At 31.0% G+C, this 17273-nt stretch overlaps 2 protein-coding genes across 6 annotated transcripts; one reads left to right on the forward strand and one right to left on the reverse strand.

Annotated features, from left to right (window-relative positions):
• Positions 1-498: 498 nt before the first annotated feature.
• Positions 499-12111, reverse strand: Paip1 (Poly(A) binding protein interacting protein 1). Of its 2 annotated transcripts, none has more exons than XM_065514217.1 (3): positions 11825-12111; positions 11338-11681; positions 499-3123 (listed from the first exon to the last, which is right to left on the reverse strand). In XM_065514217.1, exon 3 carries the CDS (start codon positions 3037-3039, stop codon positions 1432-1434), a length of 1608 nt encoding a protein of 535 aa, XP_065370289.1. In that variant the 5' UTR covers positions 3040-3123; positions 11338-11681; positions 11825-12111; the 3' UTR covers positions 499-1431. The 2 variants fall into 2 exon arrangements, with proteins under 2 accessions (XP_065370289.1, XP_065370288.1); XM_065514216.1 differs by having other exon boundaries at positions 499-3126; positions 11825-12110.
• Positions 12112-13016: 905 nt separating this feature from the next.
• On the forward strand, positions 13017-14852 carry Rpn13 (regulatory particle non-ATPase 13). Of its 4 annotated transcripts, XM_065510918.1 has the most exons (5): positions 13017-13152; positions 13208-13417; positions 13490-13815; positions 13882-14084; positions 14157-14852. In XM_065510918.1, the coding sequence occupies exons 2-5, from the start codon at positions 13229-13231 to the stop codon at positions 14588-14590; spliced, it is 1152 nt and encodes a 383-aa protein (XP_065366990.1). In that variant the 5' UTR covers positions 13017-13152; positions 13208-13228; the 3' UTR covers positions 14591-14852. The 4 variants fall into 4 exon arrangements, with proteins under 4 accessions (XP_065366990.1, XP_065366987.1, XP_065366989.1 ...); XM_065510915.1 differs by having other exon boundaries at positions 13882-14852; XM_065510917.1 differs by having other exon boundaries at positions 13897-14852.
• Positions 14853-17273: the final 2421 nt, after the last annotated feature.

A 17273-nucleotide genomic window follows, 5' to 3' on the forward strand; every position in this document is an offset into this window, starting at 1 on the left:
TTAGCGAAAAAAGCTTTTGGTAAAAAAAAAATTTGGTTTAAAAAATATTTTTTCTGATGATTAATGTCTTAGTAATCCAGATATAGGTAAAAAATCTAGGTTGTTCTGGTTTTTTCCTTATATCTCAGCCATTTGTGGACCGATTTTCCCGATTTTAAATAGCAACCGAGCCGGAAGAATTCCGGAGATATTGATGTATGAATCGTGTATGGCTTCGGAAAGTGGATTTAGTGTAGGGTATAAAAAGAATTGAGCAATAAACGTTTGATTTTCAAAATCAGCTTTATAAAAATTAACAAAAAAAAAAAAGAATGTAAATGTCATTTAAACTTCGTCTTCTTAAAACTTGCAGCTGTTTCAATACTTTAATATAAAAAACTCATTGCTGAATGATAGTTTTTCTTTAACTGTTAAGCTGAATAACAGTTTTTTGTAACAATACATAGTAGTTGTTGTTAATGTTATTTTTTGTTTTGGAATTTGTTTATGCTAGTACAATTTATTTATGTTACTTATATATTTTTTTTTTATTATTATTTTGTTTGTTTTAAACGTTTAACATTAATAATTTAGTTTGAATTAATTAGAATTCGTTGAAAACTATAAAAGGAAGCTGAAATTACAGTTTGTGTATAATAAGTTGAGCTAAATATTTAAGGAAAAAAAATATACAAATAAAACAAAATTAAATGCTAAGGAAATAATTAAACGAAATATATAAAAAAAAACAGCCAAAAAGCATCGTGATAAAACTTAATTAAAATGAAACAAATAAACAAATCAAATATATATTTTGTTTTAAATAAATTGTTGAGGAACTCTATTTGTATATTTTTTTTTTTGCAATTGTTGTTTTATTTCTTTATATATATATATATTTTTTTATAATTAAATGAGAAATTTTTAAAAAAGTCTTTAAATATATATGTATATAGAAAAAATGTATAAAAATGGAACAAAATTTAAAGCATGCACAGCATACGAAATGATAATATGTAATAGAAAGTGTTTTAAATGTATGTATGTAAGTAATTATTAAAAAAAAGAAAAGAAAAACTAAAATGAAAAACTAAAGAGGAGCCGCCTTAAAAACAAGTAAACTCCTTTACAATTTGTAGATGTTGTTTTTTTTCTTCTTCCTTGATATTTTTAACAAAACAATAGAAAAAAAGTATAGTTAAGAAAAATATATATCACATTATTATAAATTTAAGATAATTTTTTCTGTTTTCTGCAGACTATATAACATCACAATTTTCGTGCATTTATGCATTTTGAAAGCAAACTGTAATTTCAGCGTTAAGTTTTTTTTTCGTTTTTTTGTATGATAAAAATATGTTGTTGTTTTTTGTGGTTTTTCATTTCGTTTAGTATTTTGTTGTTGTTTTTGTTGTTGTGGATGATGATTCGTTTTTAGTTGTGAATAATAACCTATGATTTGTTGTTAGCTTGTTTAAGAAATAGTTTAAAATCTCTTTCAGTCTCCTCGTCCATTTCGGGATCTAGATCGACATCGTCGTTATCATCCTCATTGTCTGAAGAGGCGGCTGTGCCGGCAGCTCCATTGGTTAAGAATTCGCATTCTTCAGCGGTTATCTCGCGACCATCTGGGCCATAGAATACGGGATCATCACTGTCACGTAGCGGCTGTGGAAGTTTCGATGTTTCGGGATCGCCCAGCGAATCTGCACCGATGGCTTTGCGGCCCCAGTTGTTCTTTTGCAGCGAAATCACATTGTTGGCCAGTGGATATTTGCCGGGATTCTGACAGTTGATGGCATCCAATTTAGCAATAATTTCCTTCATATCGCCAGCACAATCCGAAGTCAAATCGTAGCCGGCCAACTTGAGGGTCAAACAAATGCAACGCATATTATCCTTGTTGTCCTCCATCGACAGCAACTCTTTCAGCGAGAACACAATATTCTCGGCAATCAGATAGATGCGGGAATCGTCGCCCCTCAGCTGCATGTAGAGTTCGGCCAGGAAGAGGGCAGTTTCGCGCACCTTGGCCTCCTGTTTGCTTTGCATGTACTCGCGCACCTGTTGCTGGTGGAAGTCGAGCTTGAATTTGAGCAATGTGTGGAATAGGGAGTCCTTGCTGGGATTCAACATGTGCAAGAGATTGTACAGTTTAGCGCCCATGTAACGGAAATTGGGATTTTTAATCGACTCATCGAATATGTCCTCCATGGCAATGGAGAGTACATAGTGGTTGCTCTCCATGCCATCGAAGATGGTGATGAAGCGTGTGGCAATGCTATCGAATTGGCCTGGATTTTGATTAAGACATTGAATCACAGTTTGCAAATAATCCAAAGCGATATTCTCCATATCATTGGCACTTTCAGCCACAGCCGAGGCATTCGACTGTTGCTGGTATTGTTGTTGCTGTTGTTGCTGCTGCTGCTGATGTTGATAGTGATGATTGTTGTAACGATGTTGATTATGGTGATGAGGTTGCTGCTGCTGTTGTTGATGCTGATTATTATGATTTTTATTGTAACGATAGTGATTATTTTGATGATAATCTGCTTGTTGACCACCACCACCACTACCGCTGGCGCGTTGTTGCTGCTGCTGCTGATAGTGATAACCTCCGCCGCCACCATTACGACCTCCACCATTATTGCTGGTACGTAGACGATCTTGTACATTCGAAATATTCATGGAGCCCATTTGAGCGTTCATATTTTGTGATGTTTGTGGTTGATATTGCGGCTGATGCTGCTGTTGCTGCTGTTGATTACCGTAACCATTGGAATAGGATTGCTGTTGCTGCTGCTGCTGGTATGCTTGTTGCTGTGGCTGTTGCTGGTATTGTTGATAGTTCTTTTGTATATACTGTCTCTGATGTTTCTGTAAGCGTTCTTGTACATTGTGCGGCATTACATTGCCGAAACGTGGCACAAATTCGACCGCATTAATGGAAAGTCTTGAAGGTTGCGCCGCGGCTTCGGGATGATATGTTTTTGGAGGCCTCAGTGGTTTTAGTTCCTCATCTGGACTGTACATGGCACGCCCGGGTGTTATTTCCATTTTTAAGTGGTTTTCTCTTTTTTCTGCCTCTCTCTGTCTGTCTCTCACACACTATCTTTCGATCTCTTCTAATTTAGCCGGAAACTACTGGAAGGAAAATTGTGAATAAAACTTGATTAATATTATAAAAAAATACTATATTTCATTTTATTTAAATTAATTTAAGTTAATAAAGCCATGTTAAAAATTAAAACCTTAAAACTATATGCTAACTAACGATTGTCTGCTTTCCTTTATTGAAATTTACACAAAATACACGTTAGTTTGCATACAATTTTTAATTTTGAATTGAGCTGTAACTATTTAGTAAGAAAATTTAAAATATGCAGAGTATATATGTTACCGATTCAAAACATTCCCACCACAGTCGGTTCTATGTATCGAAATGACCCGAGTCGGCCAAGGGCTGTCAAATTACAACCACCGATTCAAAATGGCTAAAGGGCAACGTTTTATTAAAGTCAACCTTGAGTTTTAGTTTTATTAAAGTTTGAAATTGGTAGTTGAAAACAATCAGCAAAAGCTGTAATCAGTTTTAAATGCGTTTTAACAGTAACAATAACGAAATTACTTTGTCAAAAACATTTTATTATCGGTTGAAGTTAAACATAAAGATAAATTTGTACGAGTATGTACGTATACAATATAATTTTTTTTTTGTTCTATGAACACAGCTGTTATTTTGACAAAGACTGGAATATTTATAAATTTAGCGAAGTAATTTTTGTGTTTGTAGATGTCAGAGATAAGGCCGGGTTTAGAGAAGAAAATGTTTCAAATTTGAGTTGAGACTTGCTTCAACATTAACACAAAGCCTGGTTATGTGTTAACTTATAGTTATACTGTCGATTAAAATAATTTTTGTATGAAAAATGTCAGTTTAACTTTAAGTTAGAACATAACTGGTTTTCAGTTTAGTTAAGCCTTGCTGAATTCAAAATATCGTAAACAAATTTGTATTCCAGGGATATACACATTTTAATTCTTGTAAATTATTCCATTTATATGAAGGTATTGGAATGAACCAGAATATAATCCATCAAAATATAGTTTTTACCTAATGCTACCACTTGAAAGATATAAAAGGGACGATAATTTTCAAAAATAATTTAGGTCGAGCTAAAAGTCTGAAAATTTATATTTATGGTAATTTGAATACACTGAATCCGGGAAAAATAAAATTTTTTTCGACAGAATGTCGAATATATTCGACATACATAGACCTTCAAAGACACCTATATTGAATAGAACATCTGCCATAATATTTGATTTTTTATGTTTATTCAGTTTATTTTTAGTAAAAAAAGGATAACAAATTTACAAAAAAAAATAAAAGATTATATTTCTAATATGTAAATATCATGGTGGCCGGTCCGGTTTTTAATAACCGGTTTTTTTGTTTATGACGGTTTCGGTTTTTTTGAAAAGCTGACATTTCGAATATCGAAGAAACCGGGTTTTTATCCTCGAATAGTCGGTTTTTTCTAAAAGTGTGTTTTTATGAGTATTAGTGTATTAAAAACATAAAAAATATCCAAAAAAAAATTTTAAAACAAATACTCCAACTATTTTAGAAGACTTTTTATATTTAGACCAATGTCATAAGCGGTCTGGAACGCTTGAAAGCCAACTCAATGATTTGATAACTATATAGTATACTGATTGAAAGATCATTTTCAATGTCTAGCTTTATAAAAACAAAAGAAAAAAATCGATAAACCCCAAAGCATTTAAACAGTGTTTCATTCCAAAGAGATTATTTTAAACATCATAAGGTCTTACAATTTACTGACGTTAAGGATTTTTTAACCCAAGTAAAAACTATATTTTTGAAAAAATTTTTTGAAATTAAATAAAAGTCGTAAAATATCAACCACACATTTTAAAAAAATTCAATTTTAATTTCAAAATGAGTCAAATTTGACCGAAGATCTTGTGAAGGTTAAAAGAAGTAATCAAAATTAGAATTAAAAAGTATTTAAGCGCTTTAAAAATGCTTATTTTTTGTTATTAGAATAAATGTGTATTCTTTATCATAATTATATTATCTATTTTTTGTTTTATGTTTTTCCATGAAATGTTTTTGTTTTAGTAACTATTATTTTAATAAATAAAACTTTTATACTTCTTATTTCTAGGCATTTTAATATTTTCCCAAAAAAAAACGGTTAACCGGTTATTATTAAAAAACCGAAAACGAAATTGGTTTATATTAAATTGCAATTTTTCGAAGAAACCGGTTTCTAAAAAATGTCGAAAAATCGATCACCCTAATAAATATGTACATTATATATTAAATATTTTTGTGAAATCTTTCAAAACAATTCGAATTTCTCTTTACACAAAGACATACTTTACATTTTTGGCAACTAATGTAAGAGAATTTGCCACAAACTTTGGCTTTGCAACGACCTGCGCTTTTAGCTTGTACGAAAATTTGGTATATGCATCTTTTGATCACGACGAACCTCTTGAGGAGGTGCCTTTTAAAAACTTTTTTTCTTTTTGGGGACGGTGGCAACATTGAATCACCACTGTTTGAGGATTCCAAATTCGAAAGACTTGGTTTGCTCCTTGAATTTTACTTTACTTTTCGGTATATCATTTTGAATGCAGTATTGACGATATTCCATCCATGCTGCAGTAAGAGCCTAATAGACGTAGTGCATTATGACACGAAGCGTCCACTTTACTGTGCGAATATTTATTCTATAATATTGAATCATTTGATCTAATAAATCAACACCGCCCATGCTTTCATTGTACATCCGAACAACTTCAGGTCTATTGATAATAACAAATTCATTTTTGTTTTTATCCCAACTCGTTGCAACGCCTGGCTTTATCCTCCTTGCCAATTCCTATAAAATTGAGCCTAAATTTACAGTTTTATTATCGTACCACCGAGTGATAATTACATTGTTATCGGCACTTATACATTCAGCTGATGATCCTCGTCCTTTTCAGTTGGTAGGCGAGGATTCGCAAATCTATTAATTCGTATTGTTCCAGCAGCATTGATTTGGTTTTGCTTCAAAATTTTAAACAATTGGTACGATGGAAAATAATTATCAAAGAACAGATTATGACCAATTTCAGTTCTAGGAATACGTTGCGTTAAATGGAGCACAATTGCTGAACTAAATCCAACGTTTTTGACCCACTTTTAGTTAATTTTCAATGAAAACAATTCGAACCCAAGAATTACTTAGTAATGTATAGTAATAGGAAAGAAACAACCTCTGAAGGTAATTGTCGAATATATTCGACATTCGAAAAACGATCGCCAAGAGCCCCAGCATTAGTTTTTAATACAAATTGCTTTGAAACACGTTAGTTTACACTTGTATCAATATTTACAATTTATTTCGATATAGTACGATCTCTTAAAATATATTTTTTATACATAAAACGAGATTATTTTTATGAACGTAGTGATATTATTTTAAAACTGGTTTTAAAATAACAAAACTGATCAAATACCTTAAAAAACAACAATTGTAAATACAATTAGTGTCTGTCTTTTATTTAAAACCAAAACATTAAAACTAACTGTATTTTATTATACAGTTGAAGTCCTGTCCAAATCTTCCTTCATTAAATTCAGTAATCATCCCATTCATGCACCTCCTAAGTCACATCCTATGCAGTAGTCCCATGTCGCGGGTTTGTTTCTTTTTTATTTTGTTTAGAATTTAAATGAGCCGTAAAGTTGACCAGGAAACCAAAATTACCACCAACCCATGGTCTAGCGAAGTAGGGGAGCTTTAAACGAATCGTTTCGTTCCGAAACCACCTGAATCTCACTCAGCGGCTGCTGTATCAACCAAAATTTTTATTTAATGATAGATCTCTCGACAACAGTGGAACTGTTACAATCAAACTGAGCTATAACGATATTCGTCTATGTCTTGAGAATCAGGATAGGTAATAGAGTAGTGACAATATATAAGTAATCTTTAGCTGTGAATTACTTTACAGTTTTGCACACAAGAGCCAAAATCATAGAAGATTCGCTTCAAGATTGTTACCCTTGGCTCTTTTAAAATTCAATGCAGTAGTTATTAAGTTTACAAAAAAAAAATATGAATAAAAACATTTGTGTTAAAATTTTCCCAAACACTTGTTTTGTTTGATATCATCAAATCATTCTAAATGTAACATTAAACCGGAATGTTTGCTGGGAATACACAATAATTGTGACAAATATTAGTTAATGTATTTAATTAATAAATTGATTAATTAAGAAATGTATGGAGATATGTTGAAGCTCATATAATGAATAATTTCTATATAAAGACGCTTTTTGGTATTCTTTTAATTGTATAACTCACGTTGACACAGAGTAATGTTCTCGAACAAAGATTATAGAGAAATGGTCGGAAATTTTTAAAGTTATGAACGATTCTCGATAATTTATCAAAGCGTATATATTCGAAAAACCATAGACATTTTTTGTTGCTTCTAACTATTCATTTTATGAACCGATTTGGCTAATTTGAGTTATATTCTACAAAGTATGTATTTCTGACAAATCAAAATAATTTATTTTTTGCTCTTTACTCAGATATTTATGATCAGATTAGCCGAGTTTCTAGATAGCATACCCTATAAAGAGGTATCAATCATGTCTGTAAATTTATTTTTAGATTCCGAAAGTTAGTCGCGTTTGAATTGTTTTCAGAAGCCGGACTGACGACATCTTGTAATACCGAACATTTCTGATAAACAGTGAATATTTAGTTAAAATTTCATCTATCTCTTATGTAGGTCTATGTTAAAAACGGAAGGACAAAATCAATATACCCCCATCTTTTTGATGATGGATATAAAAACAGAAGTATGTACAACTAATTAACCCATTCTCCAAAAATATCATAAAATTAGAATGGGAAGAAAATTGACCTGCACTCCAGGTATTCGGGAAATGATAATAAAAAAACAGAGGCAAAGGTTTTACGAAAACCGGTAGATTTAGAAAAGATATCAATCAATTTGTAAAACTGTTTCCAGAATGTGAAAGATATCAGCTAGCTAGTTAGCCTACAAATTGTCATTATGAATAAAGCTGAAAGTGTCTTGCTTTTGCTAATTTCAAGCTTTAAAAATGGACATGTTCTGACGTGAATACCTGTAATGATTTTATTTTACTTTTCCAATTGTATGACCTTGCTAATTAATGTACACACGCATTTAAATTTATAATTAGTGATGCATACAATTTGCGGTTAAGACATTATTGTTATAAACTACAAATACATTTATGCGAAATTAAAAATGTTTTAAGTTCAACTAATACTTTTAGTATGAATTGGAATTGTAGTAATATACCTCTTAGAAATACACCATGTAGTGCTGAATACGGCAATAACACCGGTATTCAGCACTTTACGAGAATGACAAAATTATGATAAAAATGTAGGAGAAAAAAGTTGTTGAATAAACAAAATTCAAATAGGTAGTAATTGTATCACCGGAAAATCAATTGTATGCGACATTTTATAAATATTGATTGACCCATTTAAACAAATTTTAGTTTATTTTTTGACAGTGATTAAAATTAATAGTAATCACTGTTAGGCAACTTAAAACCTTATTATAACGTTAACTATTAAAAAAAAAGATTTTATTTTATATGTACAGTTATGGACATGCAATTAAGTTATTAATGCAAGTTATTTTTTAAGTGTAAAAAACTTGTTTATTTTTTTATATTTACATTGCAATGTTTATGCAAAAAAAAAGTTCCGTTAGGATTATTTGTAAATATAAGAATTTTTGTCATTTTAGTGCTTTGCTTTATTAATAGTCAATCATTTCTTGAAACTTCAACAAAATTTAGGTGGACATTTAATTAAGTCATTTTAATTTTAAAAGGTAAATGGATATAATAAAGAGGTAAATTGTTGTAAAAATGGATCTAATAGACAGTTTAAATATTTTAGCACCCTCCCCCATAACGTCGTTTAATTTTTCTAAATAATGGGTAAAAATAAAAGCACTACTCCCGCTGAAAGGGAGATAATTTGGAATTGTTTCCAAAATGTTGCTTCTATCGCCAAAGTGGTACAAACATTAGGATTATCCCGGGGCAAAATTGTTAACGCAATTACGCATTATAAAAAATATAAAACTTTTAACAATTTAAAAAGAAAACAACCGCGAAAAACGACCGCAGCTGAAGACCGGATTATGGTCAGAATGAGTAAAGCTGACCCATTTTTGACATCCACTCAAATTAGATCTCTGATGGAATCAAAATATGATGTTCAAATTACGGCAAGAACTGTTAGAAGACGATTGGCCGAAAATAACCTTCATGGTCGCATAGCACGTCGAAAGCCAAACGTGTCAAAGAAGAATATTAAGAAACGTATGCAGTTTGCCAAAAATCATATCAATAAAGATTCAAATTTTTGGAAAATGATAGTCTGGAGCGACGAATCTAAATTTAATGTGTTTGGAAATGATGGTAGGCCATATGTACGACGACCAATAAATGCTGAATTGAACCCCAAGTATACGAAAAAAACGGTGAAGCACGGTGGGTCATCAGTGATGGTTTGGGGGTGTTTTTCCTCGTCTGGTGTGGGTCCATTAATTAAAATAGAGGGTAAAATGACTGGTGAAATGTATAAGAACATATTAGAAAATAACCTTAATGGCGATTATGCTGAAAATTTAACACCAGGGTGGACGTTTCAACAAGATAACGACCCGAAACATAAATCTCGGGTCGTTAAGTCTTGGTTAGATGAAAATCAAATAAATGTTCTTGAGTGGCCACCACAAAGTCCCGATTTAAACCCCATAGAAAATCTATGGGGGATCATAAAACGAGCCGTTTCGGACAGAAAGCCCATAAACCAACGTTCACTTTGGGATATTATTCAAGAAGAATGGAATAATATTACTCCACAACAGTGCAACGATTTAGTAAAAACAATGCCAAATAGATGTGCGGAAGTAATTCGCCAGAAAGGATTTCCTACTAAATATTAGTTGTTAAAAATATATTTAATTTAAAATATTTTAATTTAATGCTATTTTTTCAAACAATTTTGAAATAACTTAATTGTGTGTCCACACCAAATTAGAGATATAAACAATATTTAGTACATAAAATCATTAAAAGTGAATAAATTGAATTTGTTTTGTTATAATATAGTAGAATAAGTTTAAAATTTAATAAAAATGAAGTTGTTTTTGTTTACTTTTTATTAAACAAGCTATTTTATTAACTGCAATATCAGAGACATTAAATGACTTAATTCAATGTCCACAAGTGTATGTAATATGTAGTAAGATGTAAGAATTTTTTTTGGAAATTTAATGAAGTCTTAATTTTGTAAGTGAATTACAATACTGTTCCTAGACAGAGACGACCTGTGAGGTTATCATACAACTTCGAAACACTGTGATTTCTGATTTCACAGTGTTTCGATGTCATTGTAAAATTCATGCTAAATAAATGACATACACATAAAAATGGCACTCTAATCTATCATCCTGATGAAAACCAGTTATGTTACTGCCAGCTATGTTAGCAAGTTAAAATGTCTTGCCATCTCGTTAAGAGATATATTGGATTAATAAAACAACTTGGATGTCGTGTAGACTCCCGACAGGAATTTAATTACAACCTGACTGCCGAAATACATATATATCCAGATATTTTTACCCTAAAACCATATAACTAGTTTAGGATCAGTCAATTTAAATTAACATTGCCATTACTAACCACAATAACTTAAATTATAAATTGTGGTCAGTTGTTTTTCTCTAAAAAAAAACCTAATTTAAATTACGCATTTTAAACAAAATTATGCCACAAATTGATAAGCTGAATTATTTCGAAACAATAAAAATGTATTAATTGACCATAAATTTAAAAAATAAAAATATGACAGTATAAAGAAACAGAAATTAACAAACAGTGAGTGCAATTACATAAAAACTCAAGAAATTATAAATTCGAAACACACAACAAAAACACCAAAAACAAAACTTAAATTGTATAGATACTTTAATATTTAAAAAATACTATGTTCCTCCATAGTAATGGCGTGGCTTGAAACCAACAAAAAAATCTACATATAATATATAGAGAAATTTAACAAAAAAAAATAAAAAAATAACAAAATACATGTTGTGCATTTGTATGTATAAGTATCTGTATATATATACATGTATATATAAATATATACGCTTCATTTTTTAGTAAATAAAATACAAGGCTGGCTTGTTATGGAACCCATTTTGGAGCATCATTTTTATATTTTTCATTTTGTTACGCACCTTTTTGTTTTTGTTTTCCTTTCGAATGTATATTTTGTTGTCCAATATTTGTTTTATTGTTATTTTTTCTACTTTACTGAAATTTCGTTTTTGTTCAGCTTGTTGTTGCTTTCTTTCTTCTTTATTTTGTTGCGTTGTCACTTTTTCGTTTCAAGTAATTGTTCTCTTAATACAATCTTTTACTCTCTTATTTATTTGAAAAATAAACCTCTTAATTTTTTTTCCTTTCTGTTGGAGAATTTGCACACAAAAAAAACACGAGTGAAATTATTTTCAAAGATTTGGGGTTATATATTATATGTTAAAGAAACACACACACACTTTTATTTATGAAAACACAAAGCCTGAAAAAAGAAAAAAATACATATATATTTTTAAATAGCCTTTAAAATTATATTAAGTAAAAATGAAAAACTTGTTTTCTTGTTATTGCATTTTTCTTCATATTTTTCCTTCATTTTTTGTGCTACTTTTTTTCGTCACTCACCTTTTTCTTCTAACAATGACTTCGTTAATTCAAATTGTAGTTGTTGTAGACGAACACAAAAAATTATTTGCCAATTTTTTCCTGCTTGATTTTTGTGTACATTTCCTTGAAATTCTTAAGAATTTTTGCTGAATTTCATTGAAATGCAGTTTCAACTGTAGAAATATCACAAAAATGTTAATAAATAATTGAAATTTTCAATGTAAAATGACAATTATTTTCACAAAAAAAATCCGACAAATGAAGTGTGTGCTGCTGAAGACGAGAGAAATTTCTCACGAATGCATATTTAAAAGTGCTGCCAAATTTTCTTAGAAAATAAAAGTGCTGTTAACTAACAGCGTTTTTGCGAAACACGCTACTTTTTAAAATCACTAAAAACAATGAGTTACACAATGACATTTGTTGCAAAACTGTTACACTATGGGTACACCTGAAACTATTTTGGAAATTATTTGCAATTCTCATTTTTGAAACACATTTACATCTCTAAAACCACAAATTTCTACTTAAAATTGCAATAGATATTACATTTTTAAAAAAACTTGTTAATGTCCAAATTGGTTCAAATTTCTATATAACTTCTAACTAAATGACATAAAGAACAAATAAAATTGAACAATATATGATAATGAATTTATTGCCACCTAATATATAATTATAATTAAGTTTATTTAATAGCTTAAAACATAATTTTCATAAAAAAATTCTGAAAACATTGCAAAAAGGACATTTTACTCTGTGGCTGTTTTATAAGATTAATATAAATATGTGTTCTCCTTGCTTATCATTAATATTAATATACACAAAATAGTTCCGTTATTCAGTCAATGTTCTCTCTTATATTACAACTTATTAATCGCTGTTGGAGACGCTGTCAAAACAAATTTAGCTATTTTCTGGCAATTCTTTGAAAAAATTTAGCGGGTTTTAATAAAAAAAGTTACCATCACATATATTTTTAAAAATTAAGAGTTACCATATCGTTCACGATATAAACTGAAAACATCTTATTAATTTTTATATTTGGTCTTCTGATAGCTAATTACACCTCCCAAAACTGTTAAAGTCTTCCAATAATTGTAGACTATTTTTTATTCTCATATAATTAAAAAAAATTATCAGAATTCCCTCTAATAGCTAAAATTTTTTTCCCCGCTAAAATTTCTTTAAAATCGCTACATTGTTCAAGAAAATAGCTACATTACCATCATTGCTTCTCCTATTGAAAACTGCTCGTCATTCAAAATTATAAGAAGGTTTTTTTGCAAACTCAGTGCAAAAATAAAACGAAAATTTGATTAAACAACACGAATAGCTGTTAAAAGGTTCATAATTTACGTGTAAAATAATATACTTCAACTTATTGTTACTTATTTTTAGAAAGATAAATTATAAAGCAAAATGTTCGGTCGTCAAAGTGGTCTTAGTAGTAGCGGAGGCAGTGGTTCCAATTTAGTGGAATTTCGTGCTGGAAGAATGAATTTAATTGGCAAGATGGTACATCCCGATACCCGTAAAGGTTTGGTCTATTTAACACAGGGTGATGATGGCTTAATGCACTTCTGTTGGAAGGATCGTACTACCGGCAAGGTTAGTTTAAATTGGCTGCATATCATCTGTTTTGGTAATATAGTATGTATATTTTTTGTCTTGTCATTGAAGGTTGAAGATGATTTAATTGTGTTCCCGGATGATTTTGAATTTAAACGGGTTGAGCAGTGCAAGACAGGCCGTGTTTATGTATTGAAATTTAAGACCTCCAGTCGCCGAATGTTCTTCTGGATGCAAGAAACCAAGACAGATAAAGATGAGGATTTATGCCGTCGCGTCAATGAAACAATGAATAATCCCCCATCTGCCTCTCGTGGTGGTCAAGATGGTGGCGATTTGCAGTACATGTTAAATAATATGTCGCAACAACAGTTAATGCAGTTGTTTGGAGGCGTAGGACAAATGGGAGGACTTAGCTCCTTGTTGGGTTCCATGAAGTAGGTTTATTAAGTTAATTTGTATGTACTTTTTTGGAATATCAAATAATTTATATCTACAAATAGTCGCTCTTCGGATAGTTTACGTACTCCAACATCAAATCGTACCAGTTCAAGTGCTGCTGCTGGTCTTTTAACTCCAGAGAATACTTCATCCACCCCACGTACCCCTTCAGCTCCCAAGGGTAAAAGCAGTAAGAGTGCAAGCACTACAGGAGGTGACAACAGTGGCAGCAGCGGTAATAATTCCGGAGGTACAACAGCTGGTGGTAAGAAATCATCTAATATTTTCACACCCACCAATGCATTCCAATCCTACTTATCCAACCTCTCACCCGAAGCTGGCTCCGGTCGTTCACTCAACATTGATCTTTCATCCGCTTTGGCTGGTTCGGAAATTGTCAACGAACTCATATCTGATCCGGAACGTGTGAATACTCTATCCGTTCACCTGCCTGAAACCGAGGATGCCGATGAGGATAAAAAACAGCAAATTAAAGACACAATAGCTTCTCCCCAATTCCAACAGGCTCTGTCTCTTTTCTCCAATGCCTTACAGTCGGCCCAATTGGGACCCGTGGTCTCGCAGTTCGAGCTTACTCCCGAAGCCGTGGCCGCCGCCTATTCTGGTAATTTGGAGGAGTTTGTCAAAGCATTGGAAAAAGCCTTACCAGCTGGTGCTTCTATGTCATCGCCCACCAGTTCAAAGACTAAAGATTCCGCTGCTGAAGTCAAGAAAGAGGAAGAGGATAAGTCAGGCGAAAAGAAGGAATAGTTGTCACGTTTAATTTATTCATATTTTTCCAGAAAAGGCGCATATGTCGTCAATTATTCTTATCACAGTTTGTTTTCTTTTCTGTAATGTTTTGTTTTGAAGCTATTCTAAATCTCATTCTTAAACGGACTGAGATCTTATATATAGACACACACATCATACATTCTTACACACGTGCATATATTCATAAAATAGCCATGCAAAAAGCTTTCTTCACTTTGCCTAATGAAAAATATTAAAAACCATTATATTCATTAACACATTTAGCAGAATTTTATTTTTATTTCAAATAATACAGAAGGTAGGTATTTTTTTGTTTGTTTTTAATAATTGTTAACAAATTTGACTTTCGGGTATTTCCACTGATATAGCGTAATTGAAATAATCGAAAATATTTAATGCTTAATTGCTGTTACCATACAATCGTTTCGTATAGTCAACCCGTGGTCCCGGGAATTCCCGCATGGAACAAATTATTCAATTTATTCGTTAAAAAGCTAAAAAATGTCTGGTTTAAAAATGTAATTGGATATACATAAATAAAAATCAATTTAAGTTTTTACTGAACGAAAAATTTACCACTTTTTTCGATTTATCTAAAATCGGAAAACGGCTATTTGGCTAATTTGTTTTAAAATCTTCGTAGTAAAATTCGATATTTGGCAATTTTTTTTTTAAATGTTCGCAGTAGTCCACAAAGGTTTTTTACGCCCACCTGTCAAATGCTGTAAATATGTGACAAAAGGTAGTGACATGGCATCTGGAAAATGGTTGATCGACCGCCATCTACAACATTGACCAGATTTTTTGATAAATTTGAACGAACGCTGCTATACTCCGAAATGCCAAAGTATTATACTTGGAATCAATCGTCAAAGAAATTTCAACGGCGGAAACAAGGCATTCCAGGTTTCCCCCATTTATTTTCCAACGACACATTAGGTCCATCCGAGAAACGATGAGTGTTTCTATTTGCGTTGTTCAAAAATCTATTTTTTATATAAAAACTCACAATATCTAAAATCGCTAATAACTTGGCCAGTAAGCGTTTAATCAAGAAAAGCAGCACGATCTGTGATCACTTATATGTATATCTGACAAAAACTCTATTTTTTATGCATATAAAAACTCAAAATATCTAAAATCGCTAATAAACTTGGCCAATAAGCGTTTAATCAAGAAAAAGTGCTAGATCTGTGATCATTCATATTTCAGACCAAAATTCGATTACTTATATAAAAACTCAAAATATGTACATTGATTTACATGTATACTGTTGTTACTTTGACCGGACAACGTCTGTCGGGTCAGCTAGTATTCAATAAAAATTTAATATAAAGGGTTAAACTGACTCGATTTCTAATTTTGGTTATATACAAACCTGTCACCATTTGTCATTTATATGGGAATGCCTTCAATTTTCATCAGATTTTCTTCTACATTCATTAGATTCCAATTCTATTAATTCGCAAAAAATTAAAATTTTATTTTTTTTTATTTTGTTTTGTTATTTTTTGATTTAAGTAAAAATGTTAATTAAAACTTGAAGAAAACCCAATAATATTAAACAATTCAATTCCACGGAAGGGGGTGATATTCTAAAAAATTTCGTTTTACTCTTTGTGAAAAAGCAAAATACTAAAATTCCATTTTCGATCGGAATAGAATTCTGTGACAGTCGTGAACATTTACGAGTTTTTGGAATAATTTGAATAATGAATTTGGTCTATTTGGGTTAAATAATTTTTGGTGTATGAATCATTTGCATTTGTTTTGGAGCTTTAAGCAACTTTTAGCGAAAGTCAATGGGGTCAAAGTGTGGAAAAAAAACGACAACTGTCTTCAGCGGCAGATAAATTCAAAATTAGCCGAAAAATATTCTGGTCCATATACAATTATTCGATTTCTACCATCAAACATATACGAGGTCGATATGAAATGGAAACGGAAATTATTCTAGAGAAAACTATCAAATATAAGAAATTAGCTAATTTTATTGTAAACAGTTCTTAAAATAGATAAATACACATAGATCGGAAACTGAGGTAAACAAAATTTATTTTTTTGCAATTTTTTTAATTTTTTGGAAATTTTTCTAATTGTTTTTTTTAATTCTTTTTTTAATATTTAGCGAAAAAAAACTTTTGGTAAAAAAAAAATCGACTTAAAAAATATTTTTCCGATTTTGACCCATTGTAGGTCCAACTTAATATGGTTTTATATACATACGTCATAGCAAAGGTCTTTGAAATATCTATCATTAGATATCCATATTGTCTATTTATTGACTTAGTAATCCAGATATAGGTAAAAAATCGAGGTTTTTTCCTCATATCTCAGCCATTTGTGGACCGATTTTGCTGATTTTAAATAGCAAACTTCTCGAAAGCATGTCTGACAGAATTATTGAAGATTTGGATCCCGAAGATATCTGGGGTCTTCAGAAAATTGATTTCAACAGATAGACAGACGGGCATGACTTAATCGACTCCGCTATCTATAAGCATTCAGAATATACATATATACTTTATAGGGTCGGAAATTAAAAATGTAGAAATTACAAACGGAATGACAAACTTATATATACCCCTCTGACGAAGGTGAAGGGTATAATAAATCTACATATTTGTTTCGATTTTTTTCTAAGTAAAAGGAGTTTTTAAAATAAATAAGAGAATTAAAA

Source organism: Calliphora vicina, chromosome 5 (genome assembly GCF_958450345.1).
Source record: "Calliphora vicina chromosome 5, idCalVici1.1, whole genome shotgun sequence".
Lineage (NCBI taxonomy): Eukaryota > Metazoa > Arthropoda > Insecta > Diptera > Calliphoridae > Calliphora > Calliphora vicina.

What these genes read in the sequence shown, in the direction of transcription:
- Paip1 (XM_065514217.1), bottom strand. Translation starts at nt 3,039, where the DNA reads ATGGAAATAACACCCGGGCGTGCCATGTACAGTCCAGATGAGGAACTA.
- Rpn13 (XM_065510915.1), top strand. Translation starts at nt 13,229, where the DNA reads ATGTTCGGTCGTCAAAGTGGTCTTAGTAGTAGCGGAGGCAGTGGTTCC. An exon ending in AGGATCGTACTACCGGCAAG is followed by an intron (nt 13,418 to 13,489) that starts GTTAGTTTAAAT and finishes TTGTCATTGAAG; the next exon opens with GTTGAAGATGATTTAATTGT. An exon ending in TCCTTGTTGGGTTCCATGAA is followed by an intron (nt 13,816 to 13,881) that starts GTAGGTTTATTA and finishes ATCTACAAATAG; the next exon opens with TCGCTCTTCGGATAGTTTAC.